Source organism: Galeopterus variegatus, unplaced genomic scaffold, assembly GCF_000696425.1.
Source record: "Galeopterus variegatus unplaced genomic scaffold, G_variegatus-3.0.2 Scaffold486, whole genome shotgun sequence".
Lineage (NCBI taxonomy): Eukaryota > Metazoa > Chordata > Mammalia > Dermoptera > Cynocephalidae > Galeopterus > Galeopterus variegatus.
The window spans coordinates 452,271-474,563 of record NW_007726597.1 but is presented as its reverse complement, the minus strand read 5'-3'; the positions used below and the strand labels follow the sequence as shown (position 1 = coordinate 474,563).

The following is a 22,293-nucleotide window of genomic DNA, read 5'->3' as shown; positions in this document are numbered from 1 at the left end:
TCCCACATACAGACCGGTTCCCGCTCACTGGCTGAGCGAGGTGCGGGCGCAGCGCCGAGGGTTGCGATCCGTTGCCGGACACGAAATAAGACAAAAAGGAAAAAAAAAAAAAACTACATTGTATTGCTCTAATGTCACTTCCTATTTGACTCAAGATTTTCTGCTTCTCTGATATCACTTCCCATCTTACCCTAGCACTTTGCTGGTGTGACACCACTTCCTGTTTGAGCTTACATCACTTCCTACCTTTCTGGCTTCTCTTCCTGTCTTTGTAGTCATCACCTTTTGACAGGCTGACCTCACTACCTGTTTTATCACCATTACCACTTTCTCAAACTTCTATTTTTTACATCTACTCTTCAGTCACTGATGAGTTTTACATGTGTATATAGATAGATATATGTATACAGATAGGTAGATAGACAGGTAATATAGTGCCAAGCACTGTCATTTAAACTCAAGGTTTTCTTTAATCAGGCCTGACTTGCTTGTTTGCTGTCCTCACTTCCTATAGTTCTGAGTTCACTACCTTTTCTGAGCCACAGACCTTTTTCTCCCAGAGTGCCCTTCCTGCAGGGACTGCTTTCTGCCCTAATTTCCCTACCACCACCCTTAACTTTAATATTGCTTCTTGGAATTCTCAGTGTTTCTTGCTTATGATGGGCCTGATCCCCTATCTATAAAATGAGAGGGGATCTTTCAGGACAGATAGTCTCTTAGTTCCTTGAGCAGTCTTGATTATGAAGCCCTTTCCTCCAAGGCTTCACTTCTGTACATCTCTGCCAAGTGAGATTTTATTTCTTCTCTGTCTCTGACCTCATTTCCTGTCCTTGACCTTATCTCTTTCCACTGGCTAACTGCCATCCCACTCCTACTTCCTGACTCTCCATTATTTTTCTTTCCTTCAGGAATTCTGGATAAATAATTCTTTCACTGAAGGGGAAAAGATACTTTGTCCAGTATCTTTTGTCTTCCCTGAGCTGTCTCTGCTGAGAACTACAAGTCCCATAATGCTAGAAACCCATCTACAAAGTTGGGGTTTGCTCATGGAGCTGAATATAGAGTGGACTACAACACCCAGAAGACTTTGGTGGTGTTCCCCTTTATCTTCATGCTCTACCACCTTGAAGCTTCCAGGGAATTGTAGTCTAACCATTTATTTGCACCACTGTATCTCCTCAGACTCTGTATTCAACGCTGCCTGCTCTCCTGGATAGTAACCCTTTCACAGCTGGGGCAGAGTTGCCAGGGCCTGGCGCAGAGCTGGGGGCCATGCCTCCAGGATTGAGACCTACCCTGGGCGTGTTCCAGGCTGCCCTGGAACTGACTAGCCAGTGCGAGCTGCACCCGGACCTCGTGTCTCAGACTTTCGGCTACTTGTTCTTCTTCTCCAATGCATCCCTTCTCAACTCACTGATGGAACGAGGTGAGGGTTGGGCTGGGAGTGGGCAGGGAGGCAAAGACAGGAGCCACTGAAACTTTCAAGTCAGACACATCGCAGCCTCAGGCCTCACCTTTGGAGACTCTGGAGAACGAGCTCCAGATCCCAAGCAGAAGGATGGGAACGGTCTGGGAGGCAGGTGGACAAGGTCTACCCATTGCCCTTCATACCCTTCCCCTACAGGTCAAGGCCGACCTTTCTATCAGTGGTCCCGAGCTGTCCAAATCCGAACAAACCTGGACCTTGTCTCGGACTGGCTGCAAGGGGCTGGGCTAGGCGACATTGCCACTGAGTTCTTCCGGAAACTCTCCATGGCTGTGAACCTGCTCTGCGTGCCCCGCACCTCCTTGCTCAAGGTGATTCCTAGTCAGCTCTACCCCCTGACCTCTAACTCACCAACCCCTCTCAGCCACCCCCTTTATTCAGCTCACCCTTGGAGCTCCCTGTGGACCCCAAGCCATCCCCAGCCCCCACTCAAGACATTGTGGGTGATGCACTGGCATCTAGAAGGAAGCCACACCAACAACGACCAAACCTGGCTGTGTCTGAATCCCAGTGGAGCTTATTAAAAATAGTTTCCAGGGTCCCTCCCTTAGACATGCTCAGTCATGAAGTCTGCTATGAGACCAAGGAATGTGATGGTTAAACATTCATTGAACATAAACAACATGCCAGGCACTGTGTTTAGCACTTCTAGTTACTGATGACAAAGCCCCATGAAGTAGGTTATTAATTGACAATTTTTTCAGATGAGGAAACTGAGAAATCACGTAGGATAGGTGACTTGATTTCATTTATTTATTTTTATTTATCAAACTATTAAAGTGCATTTCACAAGCCCCAGGCAGTGTTCCAAGTACCTTACATCTTGCCATATTACACCCTCATAGCAACCCTATTAGTAGTCCCTATAGTCCCTATTCTCCCAATTTACAGATGAGGAAACTGAGGCACAGTGACTTGCCGGAGTATAAAAAGTAGCCTATGTGGGATTTTGAACCCAGGCAATGTGGGTCCAGTCTCTGATTTTAACCACACTGATGATTCTGATGCCAGCTAGGTCAGGTGGAGAAACTGTCAAACAGATACAAAAAGTAGACACAATAGAATAATGAATCCCTATGTACACATCACCAGCTTCAATAATATAAACTCATGGCTAATCTTGTTTCTTCTCTGCCCCCACCCACTTCCTATATCCTCATTTATTCTGAAGCAAATCACATTTTTAGAAATTACTGAGCGCATGCCCGTCCCCACGATCACTTCAGTGACAAAGAGGCTTCACAGTGCCCAGAAGACACTGCACACTATCTACCTGCCACCTCCACTCCCTTTATGGAGGTCCTTCCATTTAGGATTTCTCAGCTGCCCCATAATGAACACAGACTTCTCACCTGGTCTTCCAATCAGGCTTCATGGAGCAGCCTACGAACTGAACACTCCACACTGAGCCCCGCTCAGCTCCACCATCTTCTTAGCCACTACCAGCTGGGTCCCGGCCATGGGCCGCCACCCGCCTGGGACCCTCCGCCTGCAGAGCGAGATGCTGTGGACACAGGTGAGGAGAAATGCGGATACCAGCATTAGGGCTGTCAGCTTTCTTCTTTCCTCAGGACCTAGAGTCCCTATCCCCAGCCGCCTCCTCCTTTTTTTTTTTTTTTAAAAGATGACCGGTAAGGGGATCTGAACCCTTGACTTGGTGTTGTCAGCACCACGCTCAGCCAGTGAGCAAACCAGCCATCCCTATATAGGATCCGAACCCGTGGCCTTGGTGTTATCAGCACCGCACTCTACCGAGTGAGCCACGGGCCGGCCCACCAGCCGCCTCCTTCTAACCCAGGATTCTGGGCCCCTGGCTCCTCCCCTAGGACCTAAGTGCTGGACCCAGCCCCCTTTTCTCCCAGAATACATGAGTTCAAGCCCCCAGCTCTCTTTCCTCAGGGGCTCAAGCCCCCAGCCTCTAACCTCCACAACCCTCTACCCACCTCACCTAGGAGTCCAGGCTCCGGGCTCCTCCACCCTCAGGAATCCGTAAGACTGTTCCCAGCCCTTCCTCACGGATCTAGGAACCCAACTACATCGCCGTTTCCCAGGCAACGGTGGCTTTTTATAGGGTGAACTACAATTCCCATTAAGCTCGGGAACTCCAGGAATCGCGTTTGGGTGGAGCCTGCTCCAGGAGTTGCTGGGGTTGAAGTTTTTCCTTCCTTCAGGCGTGACGCGACTTCGGCGCCCCCAGACACAGGTGCCTCACGCCCATTTTCAGAACCTAACCTCGTCTTCTCTGGCATCATAGGCGACATCTTCGAAAGCTTCTCCTCCCACCCTCCCCTCATCCTGCCGCTGGGCAGCTCGCGCCTGCGCCTCACGGGTCCGGTGACGGACGACGCCCTGCACCGCGAACTGCGCAGGCTCCGCCGCCTGCTCTGGGATCTTGAGCAGCAGGAGCTGCCGGCCAATCACCGCCACGGGCCCCCCGTGGCTCCGCCTCCTTGAGAGCGCCCCGCAAACGAGTGCGCGGACCTTGAGCATCTCTCGGCGCCTAGTCGCGGCCGCCCGCTGAGCGCTGAGCTTTGTGGGAGCTCCCGCGTGGAACGCCGGAGGATGGGAGGATGGGAAGATGGGCTTGGGTGTGAGTGCCGAGGAGCAATAAAAGTGTCTGTGACATTGGCAACGCCTCACTTGTTAAGAGTCGGGGGCAGTAGTGATGATGACTGTCTGCGGAGTAAGGTGCCAGGGCCCTTGCCGGAGCACGGGGTCCCTGCCGAGCCTGAGGAGGTATTTATAGCCATGGCCTCAGCTTGCCCTCTTGCGTGTAATCCAACCCAGGAGCCCTGCGGCCACCTACGCGCCTCAGAATGTAACCCTCAGGTTGCTCTGCCGAATATCGGGGCCTCATACCTGCCAGTCGGAAACAGCCGTCTCGCCCTTGACCCCAAAAGGCCAGCCCCCTCTCCCTCAGACGCATGAGTCTGGGTCCCCAGCCCTTCCCTGGATCTGTCTGTCTTTCGGGCACACCGCCGAATACCAACACCTCTGTCCCTGTTCCCAGCCCCTCCTCCCTCAGACCCAGGAGTGCAGGCTCCAGTTTGAACTTTTCACTCCCCTAAACCCGACTCCTGCTGCTGCGTCAGGGAAAAAGCAGGCAACAGGTGGCACCTGCCGGCAGGGCCGGGACTTGACCACCTGCCGCCGCTGCTCACCCGGCGCCCCTCTCCCAGCACCTGCTTCCGTCAGTCCGCCTGCCGCTGCTCCACCCGGCCCCACGGCCCCAGGACGTGAAGGAGGAACGAGTCAGGGAGCCCCGACGTCCACCCCGCCCCAGGCCATCGCAGCGCGTGCTCCCACCGCTTCTCAGAGTCCCAGGCGGGGCTCCTGTCTCCTCCCAGCCCCAGCTCCACGGCTCCCGGCACGGCACGCCCCAAGAAAGGGGGTCCGAGGCGGTCTCAGGCTGGTGGGGCGGAGGCTGTAGTCTCCAACCTTCACCGCGGGACTCAACCCTCCCCAGAGCACAGCTTCGCTGAGCCAACCTGGTGAGAAGCCCCTGGGGGGATGGAGGGGACCCACCTTAACTCCTCTGTCCCAGCCCCTTCCCCACAGACCCTGGTGACTGACACCCACTCACTCCTCTCAAATGCAGGTCTTATGGTACTTTCCATTCCGTAGGGACCTATCAGGCCCCCTTAACCTTCTCAATCAAGGATCTCGGATTCTGGTCTCCTCAGTACTGAGTTCGGTTCCTTAACCTCTTTCTTCTTTGAGATTCAGGAGTCCAGGCCCCAGTCCTTCCTCCCCTTTTGTAGATGTAGGGGTCCAGACCCCCAATGCTTTCCTCCTTTTGACCCAGGAATCCTGGGCTCCAGGTCCTTCCTCTCCCAGGATCCGGGAGTTGGGGCCCTCTGCCCCTCGTCCTAAGACTCAGGAATCCAGGCCCTTTCCTACCTCAGACCTAGGTGTCTAGGACCCCAGTCCCCTCACCGCCCCCATCTAGAAGTTATAGCCCAAGACCACTACTATCCCTGACTCCCTCATGCCCTTTCCCTGCTGAGTTCACATGCAGGGCCAACCTCCTGACCTCCACTCTGGCCCTGCCCTCTGTGGGGGCCTTGCCCTCCCCGCAGTCCAGGTCCCCATTCCGGCCTTGGCAATGACCCTGCGCTCCCAAATCATTCGCTCCAAGTTCCGATCTGGTGAGAAGCTTCTTTCTGTGTGTGGGGGGGAAAGGTACTGGGGTCCTGGGAATGCTCTATTCTGGGGTGGGGCGGGGGCAGGTATGACCCATGAGATATGTTTTCTGTGCAAAGCTCACTTGTGCATAAAGGAGACCCCAGCAAAAGGGTCGAGTTGTGGTGGATCAATGAGTATGCAAATGGCTGGTCCAATGCTCAAAAGAGCAAGGGAGAGGAGGGGTACAGAGGGTCAGACACTACAAAAGGAACAAGGTCTTAACATGTAAAGCGGAGGAGAGAGCAGAGTGGGGACTTCGGAGGACCTGGTAGGAGTGCAGGTAAGGGGACAATAAGTAATCAAGGCTTGAAAGTGTCACAGGTCATGTTTTAGGTCCTAGGGTGGGCGGAGAGTGTACAAGTGGGTAAAACTGGTGGCCAATTCTTGAATAGGCAAAGGGTCCTTGAGTGTACAAATGAGTGTGCTTATGTGGTTGGGTGGGTGCAAAGTCACCAGTAAATGAAGAGCAAAGAGTGTGCAGAAAGGTGCACATGTACAGAAAAGAGGAGAAATGTGCAAAGGGAGGTCCTTGCTTCAAAACTGGGGCCCAAATCCTAAGTGTATAAATAAGAGTGTTAACATGGCTGGGTAGGTGCCAAGGCAGAGTGAGCCAAGGATGAAGAGTGTGCAAAAGTGGCATGCGTGCAAAACTAGAGCCCAAAGAGATGCATGATTAAAGGGTGGGAGTGCAGGGGGGGGGGGGGGACTGGGGGAAGGGCCTCCTTGCTTCAAAACTGGGGCCCAAATCCTAAGTGTATAAATAAGAGTGTTAACATGGCTGGGTAGGTGCCAAGGCAGAGTGAGCCAAGGATGAAGAGTGTGCAAAAGTGGCATGCGTGCAAAACTAGAGCCCAAAGAGATGCATGATTAAAGGGTGGGAGTGCAGGGGGGGGGGGGTGACTGTGGGAAGGGCCAGAGATAGCACAGAAAGGACCATGTGCACAGCAGGGTGCATGGATATAAGGAGGCAAGGTGTAAATGGGCCAGGCTGCCAAGATGGCGATTGTGCTGGGGTGCCTGGGTGAGGTGGGCACAGTCTTGTGAAGGGGGCAGTTGGAGCCCGGGGCAGGGCTGCCTTCTGCCTGCATGCTGCCTGGCTCCTAGCCCCAGAACAGCTCTGGCCTGCAGCACTGTGCTGGCAGGGAGTGGGCTGGAGGCCCAGGAAAGGGAGCAGGCTGCCCGCCCACCCGCCTGCACAGAGTGTGTAAGGGGGCTGGGCACTCGTGTCCCGCCAACAACTGCAGCTCCCACCGCCTGCTAGGCCAGGCTCTTGGACACTCCCTTCCTGCCTTCCTCCTCCCACCTCCCTCCTCCCTCCACAGTCCTCCAACTTCGGATCCACAGACGGAATCACGACTCAAGTAAGTGTGGGCCCCTAAAGGGAAGGGATGGTGACCTCACTCCCTGGGACACCCTAGAGTACAGCGGCCAGATATCCCTCACTGGTTCCTGCAGTTCAGTCCCTGTGTCCCAGGATACACTGAAATCCCATCCTGTCCTTTCCCAAGGACCCAGGAGTCCAGGTCCCTGGTCACCCCTCCCCTAGGAGCTCTGCTTCCTGCTCTTCAGCTGTCCCACCCCAACGAGATGCATGAATTCCGATCCTGTTTCTTTGGAGAAGACAGGCGTCCCAGACTCCACACTTGGCACAGATAAGGGTCTCAAGATGTGGCTTTCAGCTTCTCTCTCTCCCCGAGAACCAGGAGTGCAGGCCCCACCCCTGTCCCAGAAAACCCCCTGAAATCTGTGATCCTCAGCAGCCACATCCCTTGTGACAGAGAATCTAAAAATCTGAGCTCCCAGCACCTCTGTCCTTGGATCCAGGAGTCCAGGCACCCAGCTCCCACCACTTTGGTTTTGCTTCCTGGGCCTGCCCTCCCCCATCCAGGGTGGGTGGGGGAAGGAGGGACGCCTGGGCCTCTAGGGCCCTCCCTCCCACACAGCCTTGCTCTTTCCTGCCTGACTTGCTGCCTGCAGTACTCTCAGGGTCCTTCAATGTCTCTCCAGTCTTGGATCCCAATCCGTGGATCTCAGCCCCAGCTCTGGCCCCAGCCTCACCCTCGGGCCCGACCCCTTTCCTCTTCAGCCCTGGGGTCCTGCTCTCTGAGCCAGAATATTGCCCTTGGAGGTCTCCGAAGAAGGTGAGTCTCGACTAGAGTGAGGGGAAGTCCCCCTGACAGTCTAGCTTTGGTCCTCATTGCCGCTGCTGCTGCCCCTTTTGCTTCTTTCTGGTGCTGCCAAGCTGACCCCATACTTTTCATGAGCCTCTGGGGCAGGAAAGTGGGAACTGAGCTGTAGCAAAGGACATCATATCTGCTTTTTCAGGAGTCTCCCAAGATCTCCCAACATTGGAAGGAGACCAAGCCCAGGGGAAACTTGACATACCACCAGTACATGCCCCCAGAGCCAAGACAAGGGTCCAGGGCTGGCCCCCAAGCCGAGGGATCTGCCCTGGGTCCCCCCAGGCCACCTGTGTGGGAAGGGACAAACTCACAGCAACTACATACTAGGTATGACCCCCGTTTCTGTTCTCCAGGGGCATAGAAATTCAGGTCCCAGCACCCTCCTCCCTCAAACCCAGAGTCCAAGACTAGGGGAGTCTATCCTAAGCCCCCTCCTCCTCCAGGACTCAAGAGTCCAGGCTTCCAGCCCCTCTCCCTTCAGACTCAAGAGTCTGAGCCCCCAGATCCTCCTCTTCCATGCACAGAGATCTTGCCTCACATTTGCGTCCTCGGAGACCCAGAATTCTGGGACCTCACTTTCCTGCATCTTCTCAAGCCCTTGTCTTTGAGAACCCCAGAATGCCTTTTCTCCCCCCTTTGTTCCTTCTAACGTATGTCCTCCCCTCCTCACGACAATCACCAGGATGAAGCCCACTCCCCTCACTCCCTCCCCACCAGGAGTTACCAGCCCCTCGCCCCCTCCACACAAGTTGGAACTTCAGACCCTTAAACTGGAGGAACTGACGGTGAGTTGAGGGTGTAATTTCCCAGGCTGGTCCTCTCCTTTGGTTGGGGCCCAAAAGTCTAACCCCACAGCCTCTGTCCCATGGAAATCCAGGAGTCCGAGTCCCCAGTCCCATCCTTTTTAGGGTCCCAGGAGTCCGGATCCCCAGTCCGTCCTCTCAGTTTCCAAATGTCCTGCCCCGTCCCCCGCCTGTTTCTCGGAGCCCGCCGGGCACCGCCTCTAGCCGCCCCCCGCCCCAGGTTTCAGAGCTCCGGCAGCAGCTGCGCCTGCGGGGCCTCCCGGTGTCTGGGACCAAGTCGATGCTTCTGGAGCGCATGCGCGGCGGCGCCCCGCCCCGTGAGCGGCTGAAGCCGAGGCGCGAGGATACTGCGGAGGGTGCTTCCTGGACTTACCTCAGACCCAAGGCCCCGGGAACCGCCCGGCGGCAGGGCGTGGTGAGGGCGGGGCTATGCGGCTGTGGACCAATGAAGAGAAGATAAAGCGGGAAGGGCGGGAAGTCGAAAAACGGGTAGCCAATGAACTTTGGGGGGCGTGGCCCAGCCGTGATAAGCCTTGGGGCCGAGGGGGCGTGGTTCAGAGCCACTGCTGGAGAATCCTAAGGGAGGAGCCAGTGACAGAATAGGGGGCGAAAAAAAGGAGAAAAGAAAAAAAAAAAAAAAAAATGACGGAAAATAATAAAAAAGAATACGGGGCGAGGCCAAAGGAGGAGTAGACGAGCGAAGGGCCGGGACAGGACCATGGGGTGGAGTCGCGGATCGCGAGGTGGGGTTGCGCCCGGTGGGCGTGGCTCATAGGAACTGCCCTCTGCGCGGTTCTAGGTCAAGCCGAGACCATCGTCTCACAAGCCACCTCTTCCGCGTGCCGTGGATACCCTTGTGGCGGCTCCGGTTCCGGCTCCAGCTCCAGCCCTGATCCCTTCCTCAGCACCGGCCTCAGCAGCCTTGACTCTGGAGGAGGAGCTCCAGGAAGCGATCCGGAGGGCACAGGTGAGAAGGTGGGGTCGAAGCGGAGCTAGGGATCTCCGGTCAGGTTCCGGGCCGGAGTCTCGGGTTTACCCTGCGTCTGCCCATCTGCAGTTGCTTCCGAATCGGGGCATCGATGACATCCTGGAGGATCAGGTGGAACCTGATGGTAAGAACCGAAGTCCAAGATTTGTGGGAAAAGGGGTTAAAGTTCTGGACTCCTGGGTCCGAGGGAGGATTGGCCTGGGCACCTGGACTCCTGGAAATGAGGAATAGGGACCTGGGGCTGGATCCCTGCCTTCCTAAGCTTACGTTCCATTCCTTTCCTGCAGACCCGCTGCCCCCTATCCCCCTGGATTTCCCCGGATCCTTCGATGTGCTGTCCCCTTCCCCGGACTCTGAAGGCCTTTCATCTGTCTTCTCCTCTTCACTCCCGTCCCCTACGAACTCCCCATCCCTCTCTCCCAGGGGCCCCACAGACTCCTTGGACTGGCTGGAGGCCCTGAGTGGGAGTCCTCCGCTGGACTCTGGCCCCCCAGCCCCCAGCATCTTCTCTGCTGACTTATCTGACTCCAGTGGCACCCGGCTGTGGGATCTGCTGGAGGATCGATGGTGATGGATTCTGGGGTTTTTCAGGCACTGAGAACTGGTGGGGGTGGAGAGGTCACTGAGAGAGACTCCCTGAGAGAGGGGATAAAGCAACCAGCAGAGCCCCTGCCACGATAGACACAAGATCAGAGACAACCCCCATCCCAACCTGGCCCCTGAACTGCTGCTGACATGCCAAATGCCTGAACTTTGCCTGCCTGACCTCCGTATGATCCCCCTTCGGTGGTTGTATGGTTGGGGAGAGGGGAGTTCATTTGCTGCTGGCCAGGGCAAACAAACTGCTTGCTGCTTCCTCCAGAGGTCTCATCGATGTTTTTATCTCCCCCCACTCCCACCCCTCAACACATGCTGGATGGCTGCCTGCTGTCTGGGGAGTCTGGAAGGTGGTTATGCTTTTTAGATGCAAGAGAGGGGCAGAGAAACGTGGAGAGGGAGAAAAGGGGAGCCTGGTCCTTGGGTTCTAGTTGGAAGTGAGAAAATAAAAATTGTTGGTCTGAGGTCAGCTTCTCTTGGAAGAAGAGTCTGAGACAAGATTCAAGTACCAGTGATTTATTAAAGAAGTGCTCCCAGGAGAAAACAGCAATGGAGTGGGGGAAATGGGACAGCAAAGGGGAAGAAGACAGCAAGAGTACTAGAGGTCCCAACCTCAGCCTGATCCTGTGGGGAGCTCTGTCTTGGCGGGGATGACTGGAAGACTGGGCCCAGCTGGGCTGCAGGAACATCTGGACCTCTGTCATTCTCAATGTAGTGTCAGTGCTCTCCCTCTCTGTGTGGTCTCTCCAACAGGGTGACTGGTAGCTCAGGGCTCCCAAAGAGCAAGCATTTCAAGAGGAGGGAGCAGAAGCTGCCAGTCTCTTAAAGACTAGGCTTGGAACTGACAAAATTTCACTTCAACTGTGTTCTACTGGTTAATGCAAGTCAGGCCAGCCCAGGCTGAATATGGGAGAAGGGACTACATAAATGTATGAATATTGGGAGCATGGACATTGGGGACCATATTTAGAGATTTGCCACTACGCCACCTCTGGTCAGTTATGGGCCATGGGTCATGAGAGGGAGGAAGGACACAAACTCCCAGGCACTCCAGCCCAAAGGCAGTCTGGGAAGAAGGTCATAGGGTAAGCCATTAATAGCAAAGTGTTTTAAAATGTAGGTTTCATTATTATTCAGGTACGGTGGGGCCAACAGATCAGGACACTACTGCCAGTGAAAAGATAGTTTGCTGTGCTCACAGATCCCCAAAGAAGGAGCCACTCTACACTGTGCAGGGCCTCAGGACAAAACACCAGTGTGGGTTAGGAGACAGAGGGAGAGGAGGGGGACCATGGGCAAGAGCTTTTGTTTGTTATTTCTTATTTGGTAAGAGCCTTTATTGTGGTTTCTGTGGGAAAGAACAGGTGAGGCAGGGTAAGAAGGCTAGGGTTGGCTAGTTTGAATCATTTCAGCAGGCTCTGGAGCATAGGGGCTGTCCTGAGTTGTCTGGTACCTGGTCTGGGGTGATTAGTGCAGGGGAATAGTGGCTCAGTGTAAGAGCTCCATAAAGGAGGTGGCCTGGGGTGTGGACTCTAGAATGGTTGGTTTGCATATGAAAGGTGTGCTCACAGGTGAGCCCTTTACTATCTCTAGCAATTGGCTAGTTGATATTATGATATATAACATATATATAATATATATGTTATATATATAATATATAATATATAATATATAATATATAATATATAATATATATATATATATATATATATAGGTTTTGATCCACAGTTCCTGGCCTATAACTCCCATAGCCCTTGTTCTTTTGTTATAAATATTGGGGGGGTATTTTAGGCCTCAGAAGCAGGATTCCGAACAGTCTTTCTCTCTGACCTTCTCCTGCCCTCCTTTCACCTTGCTCCTTTTTCTCCCTGAGGCAAGCCGTAGAAACTAAAATCCCTCTTCTCCAAGGTGGATCATAGCAACCAGAAACCCTTTTCCCAAAAGCCAGCAATGAAGACTAAGACTATAATCTTTCCCTCTCCTTTCTGTCTTGGAGCTGGCCATAAAGAAATTCTCTGACCTCCCTTATCTGATTGTAGGTCATAAGACCCTGTATTAGTCCAAGTTCTGTCACTGATAACAAAATACTTGAAACTGGATAATTTTTATTTATTTTTATTTATTTATTTTATTTTTTTCCTTTTTGTCTTTTTTTGTGACCGGCAACGGATTGCAACCCTCAGTGTCGCGCCCGTACCGGACCGGGACCGGCTACGGGATTGCAACCCTCGGTGTTGCTCCCGCCCCTCGCTCAGCCAGTGAGCGGCCGGTCTGTATGTGGGGTCCGAACCCTTGGCGGGAGCGCCGCCGCGCTTCCCAAGTGGCGCACTGTAGCAGTGCGCCACCGGGCCGGCCCAAAACTGGATAATTTTTAAAGAAAAAATTTATTTCTTATAGTTTTGCAGGCTGGGCAGGTCAAGGTTGAGGTGTGCATCAGATGAGGGCCTTCTTGGTGGAGACTCTCTACAGAGTCCCTTGGTGATGCAGGGAGGTCTAAGCAAGAGTGCCTTTCACATGGTTTCTTCCTCTCCTTATAAAGCCCCCAGTCACGGGCCGGCCCGTGGCTCACTCGGGAGAGTGCGGTGCTGATAACACCAAGGCCCCGGGTTCAGATCCCATATAGGGATGGCCGGTTAGCTCACTGGGTGAACGTGGTGCTGACACCACCAAGTCAAGGGTTAAGATCTCCTTACCAGTCATCTTTAAAAAAAAAATAATAATAAAAACAAAAATAAAGCCCCCTGTCTACTCTCTGATAACCCACTAAGCTATTAACCCATTAATCCATGAATGAATTAATCCATTCTGAGAGTATAGCCATCATGGCTCAATCACCTCTTAAAGGCCCCGCCTTTCAAATACGATATTTGGGGATTAAGCTCCAACATAAGTTTGGGGGACATTCAAACCATAGTAACCCCCATTCCAGAAGGGGTTCCTCCCCATAACTGGGAGGAAGGAAGGCTGCACAGAGAGGCCAAGAAGAACCTGAGTAAAGAGGCCTTGTTTGTTTGTTTGTTTGTTTTGGCTAGCCAGTATGGAAACAGGCCTTGTTTAGTTGCCCCACCCAGTCTGTTAGTGTAAGATTATACCCTTTTTGTCCAATCACATTTCAACACCATTGTCCGTGCTTCTATCATACCTATGTAGTGAAGCTTCCAAAAAACCACAAGATCACAGGGTTCTGGGAGCTTCTAGATAGCTGAACATGTGGAGGTTCCTGGAGGGTGGCACACATGCGGAGGACATGGGAGCTCCATGCTCCTTCACCCCATATCTTTCCCTATGCATCTCTTCATCTATATTCTTTATAATAAACTGGTAAACATAGTGTTTCCCTGAGTTCTTTGAGCCACTCAGCAAACTAATCAAAGCCAAGGAGGGGATCATGGGAACCCTATGTAAAACCCATTGGTCAGAAGCACAGGTAAAACCTGGGGCTTGCAGCTGGCATCTAACCTGTGGGATCTGACATTACCTACAGGTAGAGAGTGTCGGAACTGAATTGGAGGACACCCAGCCGGTGTCTGCTACAAAATAGGTTGCTTGCTTGCTTGCTGTTTGGGAGAAATCTCCATGCATTTGGTCACAGAAGTCTTCTGTGCTGTTTTGTGTAAGAGGATAAGAAAAGCACCTTGGTCTGTTTATTCCAATATATTCTCAGCTAGCTTTGGGAGGGGCAGTCCTTGCAGAGCCAGAAATACAGAAAATAAAAAGGCATGGTTAATACACAGAACACACAGAAGCTGGGTGCACAGAATTGGTATGAGGAATCTGAGGGGATCTGAGTGGGTAGAAAAGGATAGCAGATCAGGCATATGCAACATGACCTAGAGCCAGTGACTTCCCCTTGTCACATTCTCAGTCTCCTTGTCTGTACCTACAGCCCAGCGTGCATGAGTGTTCACTGAGATTGTGCATGAACTGAGCCTAGCGTGTGGGGTGTGCTGATAAATATCAATCACCATATTAGCCACTGGTTGACAATTCTAGTGCTTCCATGTGTATGAACTCTGCTGGACATTAGAGATCCATGATAAAAAAGGGAAGGGAATGAATGCTTCTTACTGTAAGACAAAGGCAATCTTCAGTGTCTTCTGAACCAATCAGGTAGGATTTGCCATCTTCGCTTTCCAGACGAGATCATTGAAGATTAGAGAAGGGGAGTGATATGCCCAGAGCCACACAGATGGGGGGTGTTGGAGGAGGGATTTAAATCAGATTTATCAAGGACCAGCCTGTGGCTCACTTGGGAGAGCGTGGTGCTGACAATACCAAGTCAAGGGTTAAGATCCCCTTACCGGTCATCTTTAAAAAAAAAAAAATTGAAATCAATCAATCGATCAATCAATCAATCAGATTTATTAGAGTCCCCAGCCTGTGCCCTCAATTTCTGCTCTGGTGAAACTCATAGATTTGCAAAGGGAGAGTCCCGATGCAGGGTAGTAAGTATTCTGATGGCAGTGGTACAATGGATTGTGGGGCTGTGATTCCTGGAAAGAACTAGAATGCCCTGGAGGAATGGGGCAGTATGGTCAGAGAAAGCATTTTTGCTGAGACTTAAAGGATGAGGAGTGAAAGAAAGTGAGCCAAAATTCCAGGTACCAATCAAGCTTTATTAAAGGAAAAGAATCTGTCGGGCGGCACTCAAAATGGAAGGCAGCACCAGGCCTGGGGTGGGAGAGCTTAGGGAGGGGTTTGGTGCTGGAGTGGAAGATAAGGCTGGCAGATGCAATCAGGTGGAAGGCTGCACCCACGCGGAAGTAGAGGAGTTTCTATTTCTCAGAGACTGTGAGGTTTCTCATCAGGGAAAGGCTGGTGGCCATTTTGTGCTCAATGTGTGTAAAAATGGCTCTGGTCACATCCAAGATGGCGCTGTCACATCCAAGATCCATCATTTCCACCTTTTAAGTATAGGGAGAAGGGAAAGGGGCAAAGGTCTCATTCTTCTGAAGCTACTTCCTGCTGGAGATGAGCGAAGATATGAAAAAATAAAAGATTTATGTTGGTGGGTAAAACAAGTAGGTGGTGGGGTATTGGTTTCGTGTGGGGAGGCTGTATTCTTGGGGGGGAGGGTTGCTGATTCTGAGGCTGATATCCTCCTCCTGTGAAGAATTCAGTGACCTTTTGATTGATGAAGGCCTGCATGTGTTCCTATAAGAAACTAGAGAAACACTGAAAGAGGCAGGGACCAAGAAGAGGGATAAGTCCCATCATGGCCAGGGGCCTGACATGTCTTGTCCTGAAGTCATCCCCCATCACTATAGCCTCGGTGAGTGGTTTGGGTGAAGAGGAAATATTTTTATGGGGGGGGGGGACACTGGATTCCAGCAGAGTCTCCTTTGGAAAGAGCTGTCCAGCAGTTTTTACCCCTTTAAGAACATGATGTGGCAGTTGTCTGGTCATAGCATGTTGTGGGAACGTAGGTCAGGGATGTGAATGGGTCTTGTAGGGCTCCCCTAAGGATTCTGGGCAGCAGGCCCAGGAGGTTGGAAAGTGTCATTCCCCCCACCCAGACCTTGGTCACACACTGTGAACAGGGTGTGGCACGTGTCTCTGTTGGGAAAAGAAGCAGGAGGAAGAGAGAAAAGGCAAGCGTTCAGGGGCTGAGAGGTTGAGAGGGTGCATAGTAGGACAGAGGAGTAGAGGGTGACCTCGTCGGGGGCGTGATCGCAGAGGGCGCCCTGCCAGGCTGATTCAGTCACCCACTCGAGGAGGTCTTCAACCCTGGAGGTGGCGGGTTGGGACCCGTCTTGGAGTCTGTCTTGGAGCAGCTCCTGTGCGAAGGACGTGAAGTGGGCCTGCAGGGGTGAGAGGATCATCGCCGGGGGGAAGATCTTTCTTTTGGGATTGGGGGAAGAGCGGGGGTCCTGGAGATGTTCAGTTTTGTGGGTCCTAAAATGGACGCAGTGTGAGGAGGTGTTGGGTTGGGGGTCGAGCAGAGGGACCCCTCTGGATTGGTGTAAAGTCTCGGGTGCTAGTTTTACCAAGGGTAAGTGATACCAAGGGGCCTTTCCGAGTACCTTTACTGCCGTGGGGGTGGTGAGAAGTGCTGTACAAGGCCCTTCCCAATGTGGTGAGAGAGGCTTTGGGATTCGGGTTTTAATATACACTTGCTGTCCCGGGCTCAGTTTAAAGTCTGAGGGGGCAATGGGGAAAGGATGAGGTAAAAGAAGGTTGGCCTGTTCCCAAAGAAGATCCCTAATGAGTGAAAGAGCAGGGAGATACTGGCCCAAAGGTGATGAGCTGGAAGGGAGAGGTGTGAGAGTGAAGGGCCGACCATACATAAGCTCGAAGAGGCTGAGGCCTGTGGGCTTGTGGGGGCAGCTCACAAGTGACTGAGTGCTAGAGGGAGAAGTTGGGTCTAAGGTGTCCAAAAGTTAGTTTAGAGCTTTCTTGTGCTAAAAGGGCAGCTGCCACCAAGGCCCATAAACAGGGAGCCCATCCCTGAGCTGTGGTGTCTAGTTGTTTAGAGAGGTATGCAACTGGTGAGAAAATATCTCCTGCCTCTTGTCCCCAAACCCCGACTGCCAATCCTTGGGTTTTGGTGACGTATAGGATAAAAGGATGAGATGGGTTTGGGAGGGACAGAGCTGTGGCTGTGAGAAGAGTGGCTTTTAATCGCTGGAAGGGAGAATGAATGGGCTTTGTGGGATCTAAGGGAATGGCAGAATCCACTTTGGCTGCCTCATAAAGTGGCTTTGCTAGCTGCCAAAGTTAGGAATCCATAGGCGAAGATACCCTGCAAGCCCCAAGAAAGAAAGGATTTCACCCTTTGTGGTAGGAGTAGGGAGTTCAGAAATTAGACTCTTGAGATCCACCATTATTTCTCTGGTTTTGGGGGTGAGGTGGACTCCCAAATAGGTGACTGAAGGAAAAGAAATTTGGGCCTTACTGGGGGACAATCGATATCCCCTGGAGGCCCCTAATGTGGGCCTGTGAATCCTCATAGGAGAGGCTACAAAGAAAGAGGTCATCCACATATTGTATTAAAGTGCTAGAGGTTGGAGGAAGTTCAGATAAGTCTTGAGCTAAGTCCTGGTGGAAGAAGTGGGGGCTATCCTGAAACCCCTGAGGTAGTAATGTGCAAGTAAGTTGTTGGGAATGATGCATATCAGGATCAGTCCAAGTGAAGGCAAACAGGTTTTGACAGGAAGGGTATAAGGGGATAGAAAAAAAGGCGTCTTTGAGGTCAAGTACAGAGAAGAAATGGGTTGTTGTTGGGATTGTGGATAGAAGAATATAGGGGTTAGAAATGATTGAGGTTATGGGTAAAATGGCTGCATTAATGGCTCTGAGGTCTTGAACTAAATGGTATGAGCCATTAGGCTTTATAACTGGAAGGATGGGTGTATTAAAAGGTGAGTGGGTATGCCATGAGAGATGAGAAGAAAGGAGTGTGTGTATGACAGGTTTTAAGCCTATTAGGTGTTTGTTAGTGATGGGGTATTGTGGGACATTAGGGAACAAAGAGGGGTACTGCAACTTAACAAGGATAGGGGACTGGTGCGTGGCAATGGAGGGAGAAGAAGCATCCCATACTATGGGATTAACCTTGTCTGAGGGGAAGGGGAAGGCGCAAGCCTCAGGGGCCAGGTCTGGGGTGGCCTGTAACAGGAATTTTGTAGCTGGAGTTAAAGTGTCCAGGGTAAGGGTAGCTTTGAATTTGGAAAGGATGTCCCATCCCAGTAAAGGGGCTGGGCATTGAGGCATTATTAAAAATTCGTGTGTGAATTGGGTGTGATGTAGGGTGTAGGAAAGGGGTTGAGTGATCCGTGGGTGGTGTTCTGATCTTGTGACCCCTACTATTGTGATAGAGGACGGGGTTGTTGATCCTGCATATTCAGGAAGGGTAGAGTAAGTAAGTGGCCCCTGTATTGATGACAAAAGAGATTGGCTTACCTGCTATGAGGAGAGTTACCCTGGGCTCATGCATGGTGATCTCCGTGGGGGCCTTGGGCCCTGGGCATTGTCAGTCCTCCTGGGCAAAGCTGAGAAGCTCCAGTAGGGATGGCCGTGGAGCTAAAAGTTGTGGGTTAGGGACTGGGCTGCTCCCTCTCTGGCGAGTGGAACAGTCAGCTCCCTAGTGACCTGGCTGTTTGCAGTGAGGACAGGGCCTGGAAGGAGGCCTGGGGTTAGGATAGGCCTGTACCCAGTGGCCCAGTTGACCACATTTGAAGCAGTTCTCAGGTGGCTTGCCCCTAGAAGCAGCCAGCTTTGGAGTGTGTGATCCCCAGATAGCATTCGCCAGGAGCTGGTATTTGGCCTGATCTCTTTTGTAGTGATCTTTCTCCTCCTCCTTCTCCCTATTGTTAAAAACCTTGAAAGCTTCATTGAGGAGGTCTCGTTGGGTCGTATTTGGACTATCCTCAAGTTTTTTTAGCTTTTTAAAAATATCAGGGGCTGATTGGATAATAAAATGAGAGTGTAAGAAGGCCACGCCTGCAGGGGAGTTTGGGTCTATACGTGTGTATTTATGTAAAGCCTCAGAGAGGCAGGTTAGGAACCCACTGGGATTTTTGGTGGATCTCTGTGTGATTTCTCTAAGCTTGTCATAATTGATCAATTCCTGAGTAGCCTTTTGGAGGCCGTAAATCAAGTGTGTGATCATGCTATCCCGGACATCCCAGTCCCTGTAGCCAGCCTGGTAGTCCCAATTTGGGTCTGTGTGAGGGACGGCAACAGCTCCCATAGGCTGCCTATTATTTTGGGCATGTGCCTTGTGTGTCTGTTGTTGGGCTGTTATCCAGACCTGCTCCCTGTCCTTGGAGGACAAAGGAGTAGTGAGAATCATAAAAATATCATGCCAGGTGAGATCATAAGACTGGGTAAAATATCTGAATTCCTTAAGATATGTGTCTGGGTTGGACTAGAAAGATCCCAGTTGTTTTTCAATTTGAGAGAGATCGGAAAGAGAAAAGGGGATATGGACCCGGACAATTCCCTTTGTCCCTGCCACTTCATGGAGGGGGTATAAAGGAGCCAGAGCTGAGGTGGGGTTGTCACCTGACAAAAGGGAAGAATGAGAGGGGTTGGGTGGCTGAGGACGAAGAGAGGGAACAGGTGAAGGGGCTGGTGGAAGATCTGGAGTGTAAGGAGGTGGTTGGGGAGCAGAGTGGTCTGGTGGATCAAAGGGTTGATCCTTGGAAGGGGAGGCTGGGCATGAGCTAGGAGAATTTGAGATGTATGATGGTTTTGACAGAGAGACGGATGCGACTGGAGATAGAAGAAGGCTTGAACATAAGGAATCACTCTGGCTTTGCCACTTCGGTGACAAAAGTTGTCTAGGTCTCTGAGAGTATCCAAATCGAGAGTGCCATCTTCTGGCCACTGGGATCCATTGTCTAGTTTGTACTTAGGCCAAACTTGATTGTAGTAGAAAACGAGGTGTTCGGGTTTAACATCTCCTTGGAGGCCAAGAGGTTGGCCAGCAGACTGCCCAGAGGGTGCAGAGATTACAGTAGAAAATGAGACATTTAGGTTTAATGTCTCCCTGGAGGTCAAGAGGTAAATTGGCCAGGAGACAGCCCAGAGGTGTAGAACATGGAGGTTTGGATTGTGAGGATCCCATTTAGAGGGTGAGAAAGGAAGTGATCAGTCCCAGTAGAAGAAGGGTAACACCAAGGAGTGTCCTCATTGGCGCGTACGTTTCTTTGAAGAGAGGAGCCACTGACCAGCTAAAGGAGCATCCTCCAATAGCTGGGGGGCCCAAGAGAGGTTCCCTCGGCCAGGCGCCTGGGCTTCAGAGCAAGGAGACAGTAGTTGTAGAGAGTAGTCAGGGGAACCCATAGAAGTAGGACAGGGGCCGGCCTGGTGGCGCACTGCTACAGTGCGCCGCTTGAGAGTGTGGCGGTGCTCCCGCCGAGGGTTTGGACCCCACATACAGACCGGTTCCTGCTCACTGGCTGAGCGAGGTGCGGGTGCAGCGCCGAGGGTTGCGATCCCGTTGCCGGTCCCGGTCCGGTACGGGCGCGACACTGAGGGTTGCGATCTGTTGCTGGACACGAAAAAAGACAAAAAGGAAAAAAAAAAAAAAGAAGTAGGACAGACCCACTGACTCACCTTGAATTGAGGCTGATGTTGGATGTGTTGGTCTGAAACAGCAAAAGGAGAGAGTCCCAGAGGCACCCGGCTCAGCAGGTCCAGGAAGGGCAGCCGGGAGGGTCAATCAACCCAAGAGAAGGGATCTTCTGAAGGTCCCAGCCAGGACCCTTCCCAGGTTTCAGCACCAAAATGAAAGACAGTGAGCCGAAACGCCGGGTACCAATCAAGCTTTGTTATAGGAAAAGAATCTGCTGGGCTGCACTCAAAATGGAGGGCTTATGGGCTGGCCCATGACTCACTCGGGTGAGTGTGGTTCTGATAACGCCAAGGCCACGGGTTCAGATCCCATATAGGGATGGCCGGTTAGCTCACTGGGTGAGCGTGGTGCTGACAACACCAAGTCAAGGGTTAAGATCCCCTTACCAGTCATCTTTTAAAAAAAAAAAAATGGAGGGCTTATATAGAAGACTGACGTAGTCAGGGAGGGGGTTGGTGCTGGAGTGGAAGGTAAGGCTGGCGGATTCAGTCAGGTGGAAGGTTGTACCCACGCGGAAGTAGAGGAGTTTCTATTTCTCAGAAGCCATGAGGTTTCTCGTCAGGGAAAGGCTGGTGGCTATTTTGTGCTCAGTGTGTGTAAAAATGGTGCCAGTCAGGTCCAAGATCCATCAAGGAGGACTTGGTCAGAGGGGCCACCTGGAAGAAAGCATTTTTGCAGAGTGAAAAGAACATGCAAAGTCCTGAAGATGTGAAGGCACCTAGCCATTTGGGGAACCTTGTGAGGTCAGGGCTGCTGCAGTGAAAGATGGGTGACGGGGCTGTGGCAGAATTATGCTGGAGAGGTGGGTGGGGACTGGGTCTAACAGGACCCTTCATGTCAGGCTGAAATCTGGTAGGGAGGGGGTGCAGCCAGCCCTGGAAGGATGAGGAAGGGGTGTGGCAAGATTTCCTCTGACTCTCCATTTCCCTTTGGGGACTTTTCTGACTGCAATCTTCATATCAATCTGTCTCCATCTCTATCTGACTGTTAGGTCACTTTCTGTCCCCATTTGTGTTTTAATCTGTCTTCATTTCTTCTCTCTTTATCTCTTTCTTTGCCTGTCTTCAGTTTTCCCTCTGGCTGTTCTCTCTCTCTGTCTCTATCTCCACTCTCTCCTGCCCTTTATCCCTGACCCATCGGTCACTCCTTTTAGTCTCTGGATCTGTGTCTCAAGCACCTGAACACCAATTTTCAGCCAGGTCCCATGCCTGCCTCCATCCCACTGTCCCCTCTCTCCTATGGCCAGAGGAGAGCAGCCTTTGGCTGAGGGCAGGCTTGAGGGCACGTGTGCAGCCCCGCAGAGTCAGGGCCAGGAGGAAAGAATTCTCTGGAAGGTGCAGATTTGAAAGAGGAGCAGGTTTGGGTGGGTGGTCAGGTTTGAACCCAGGGTCAGGGAGGGGCTTGGGTCCTGCACTCCCCACCAGCTGTCACCCAGTCCTTCTCCAGAAAGTTCAGTCCCTCCCTCCTGACAGTGAGGAGAGGGGAGGATCAATGGGCGGTCAGATGGGGACTACCAAGCAGCACCTTCCTGTCATCCCCCCCCATCTCAATAGAAGGTGGTAGATATTTCTATTTCTATCTTGAAGAAAAAGACTAAGAATATATTTGCCAAATTGCCAAAGCTACCAATTTATCTTATAAACGTATTCTCCAGAAGGATGCACTCATATTCACTGTGTAGTCTGGAAAAAAATATATCCTGTTTCCTTCTCTTCCCTTCACTCCTTTCTTCCTCCCTCCCTCTCCCTTTGTCCTTCCCACCACCCCCTGTCGCTCCCTCTCTCTCTTTCTCCCTTCTCTGTCTATATTGATAAGCACATATCTACTTTTTTGCTGTGTTCTGTATTTTACACCCACCTCATTCTTTCTCTCTGCTCCCCTGGTGGTGACCCCTCCCCCAGATCCCCACTCCACTGACCCCGCCATGATCATCACCATCGTGGAGCACAGCCCCGTATAGCCTATGAAAG

General features: G+C 52.1%; 3 protein-coding genes across 8 annotated transcripts in view; 2 read left to right on the top strand and 1 right to left on the bottom strand.

Moving 5' to 3' along the window:
• The window catches only part of FGF21 (fibroblast growth factor 21), a 28,257-nt gene extending 24,531 nt beyond the window's left edge, over positions 1-3,726 (bottom strand). The window contains exons 1-2 of one of the 2 annotated variants that reach the window (XM_008569297.1): positions 3,430-3,726; positions 2,839-2,990 (exon numbers count right to left, since the gene is read on the bottom strand). The gene's annotated coding sequence lies outside the window, so the exon portion shown is untranslated. The remainder of the gene's footprint in view (positions 1-2,838; positions 2,991-3,429) is intronic. The other variant, XM_008569296.1, reaches the window with a different exon arrangement.
• Positions 1-4,114, top strand: part of RASIP1 (Ras interacting protein 1) — a 7,600-nt gene extending 3,486 nt beyond the window's left edge. Inside the window, exons 5-8 of the mRNA XM_008569298.1 lie at positions 1,183-1,426; positions 1,625-1,797; positions 2,855-3,002; positions 3,741-4,114. Coding sequence (XP_008567520.1) covers positions 1,183-1,426; positions 1,625-1,797; positions 2,855-3,002; positions 3,741-3,940 — 765 coding nt within the window. The 3' untranslated portion in view covers positions 3,941-4,114. The remainder of the gene's footprint in view (positions 1-1,182; positions 1,427-1,624; positions 1,798-2,854; positions 3,003-3,740) is intronic.
• A 752-nt stretch (positions 4,115-4,866) lies between these two features.
• Positions 4,867-10,742, top strand: MAMSTR (MEF2 activating motif and SAP domain containing transcriptional regulator). Of its 5 annotated transcripts, none has more exons than XM_008569290.1 (10): positions 4,867-4,977; positions 5,571-5,634; positions 6,994-7,032; positions 7,649-7,812; positions 7,997-8,181; positions 8,537-8,639; positions 8,878-9,072; positions 9,457-9,624; positions 9,715-9,769; positions 9,933-10,742. In XM_008569290.1, exons 2-10 carry the CDS (start codon positions 5,592-5,594, stop codon positions 10,214-10,216), a joined length of 1,236 nt encoding a protein of 411 aa, XP_008567512.1. In that variant the 5' UTR covers positions 4,867-4,977; positions 5,571-5,591; the 3' UTR covers positions 10,217-10,742. The 5 variants fall into 5 exon arrangements, with proteins under 5 accessions (XP_008567512.1, XP_008567511.1, XP_008567515.1 ...); XM_008569289.1 differs by having other exon boundaries at positions 5,566-5,634; XM_008569291.1 differs by lacking the exon at positions 4,867-4,977 and adding an exon at positions 7,180-7,329 and having other exon boundaries at positions 5,611-5,634; positions 7,679-7,812.
• Positions 10,743-22,293: the final 11,551 nt, after the last annotated feature.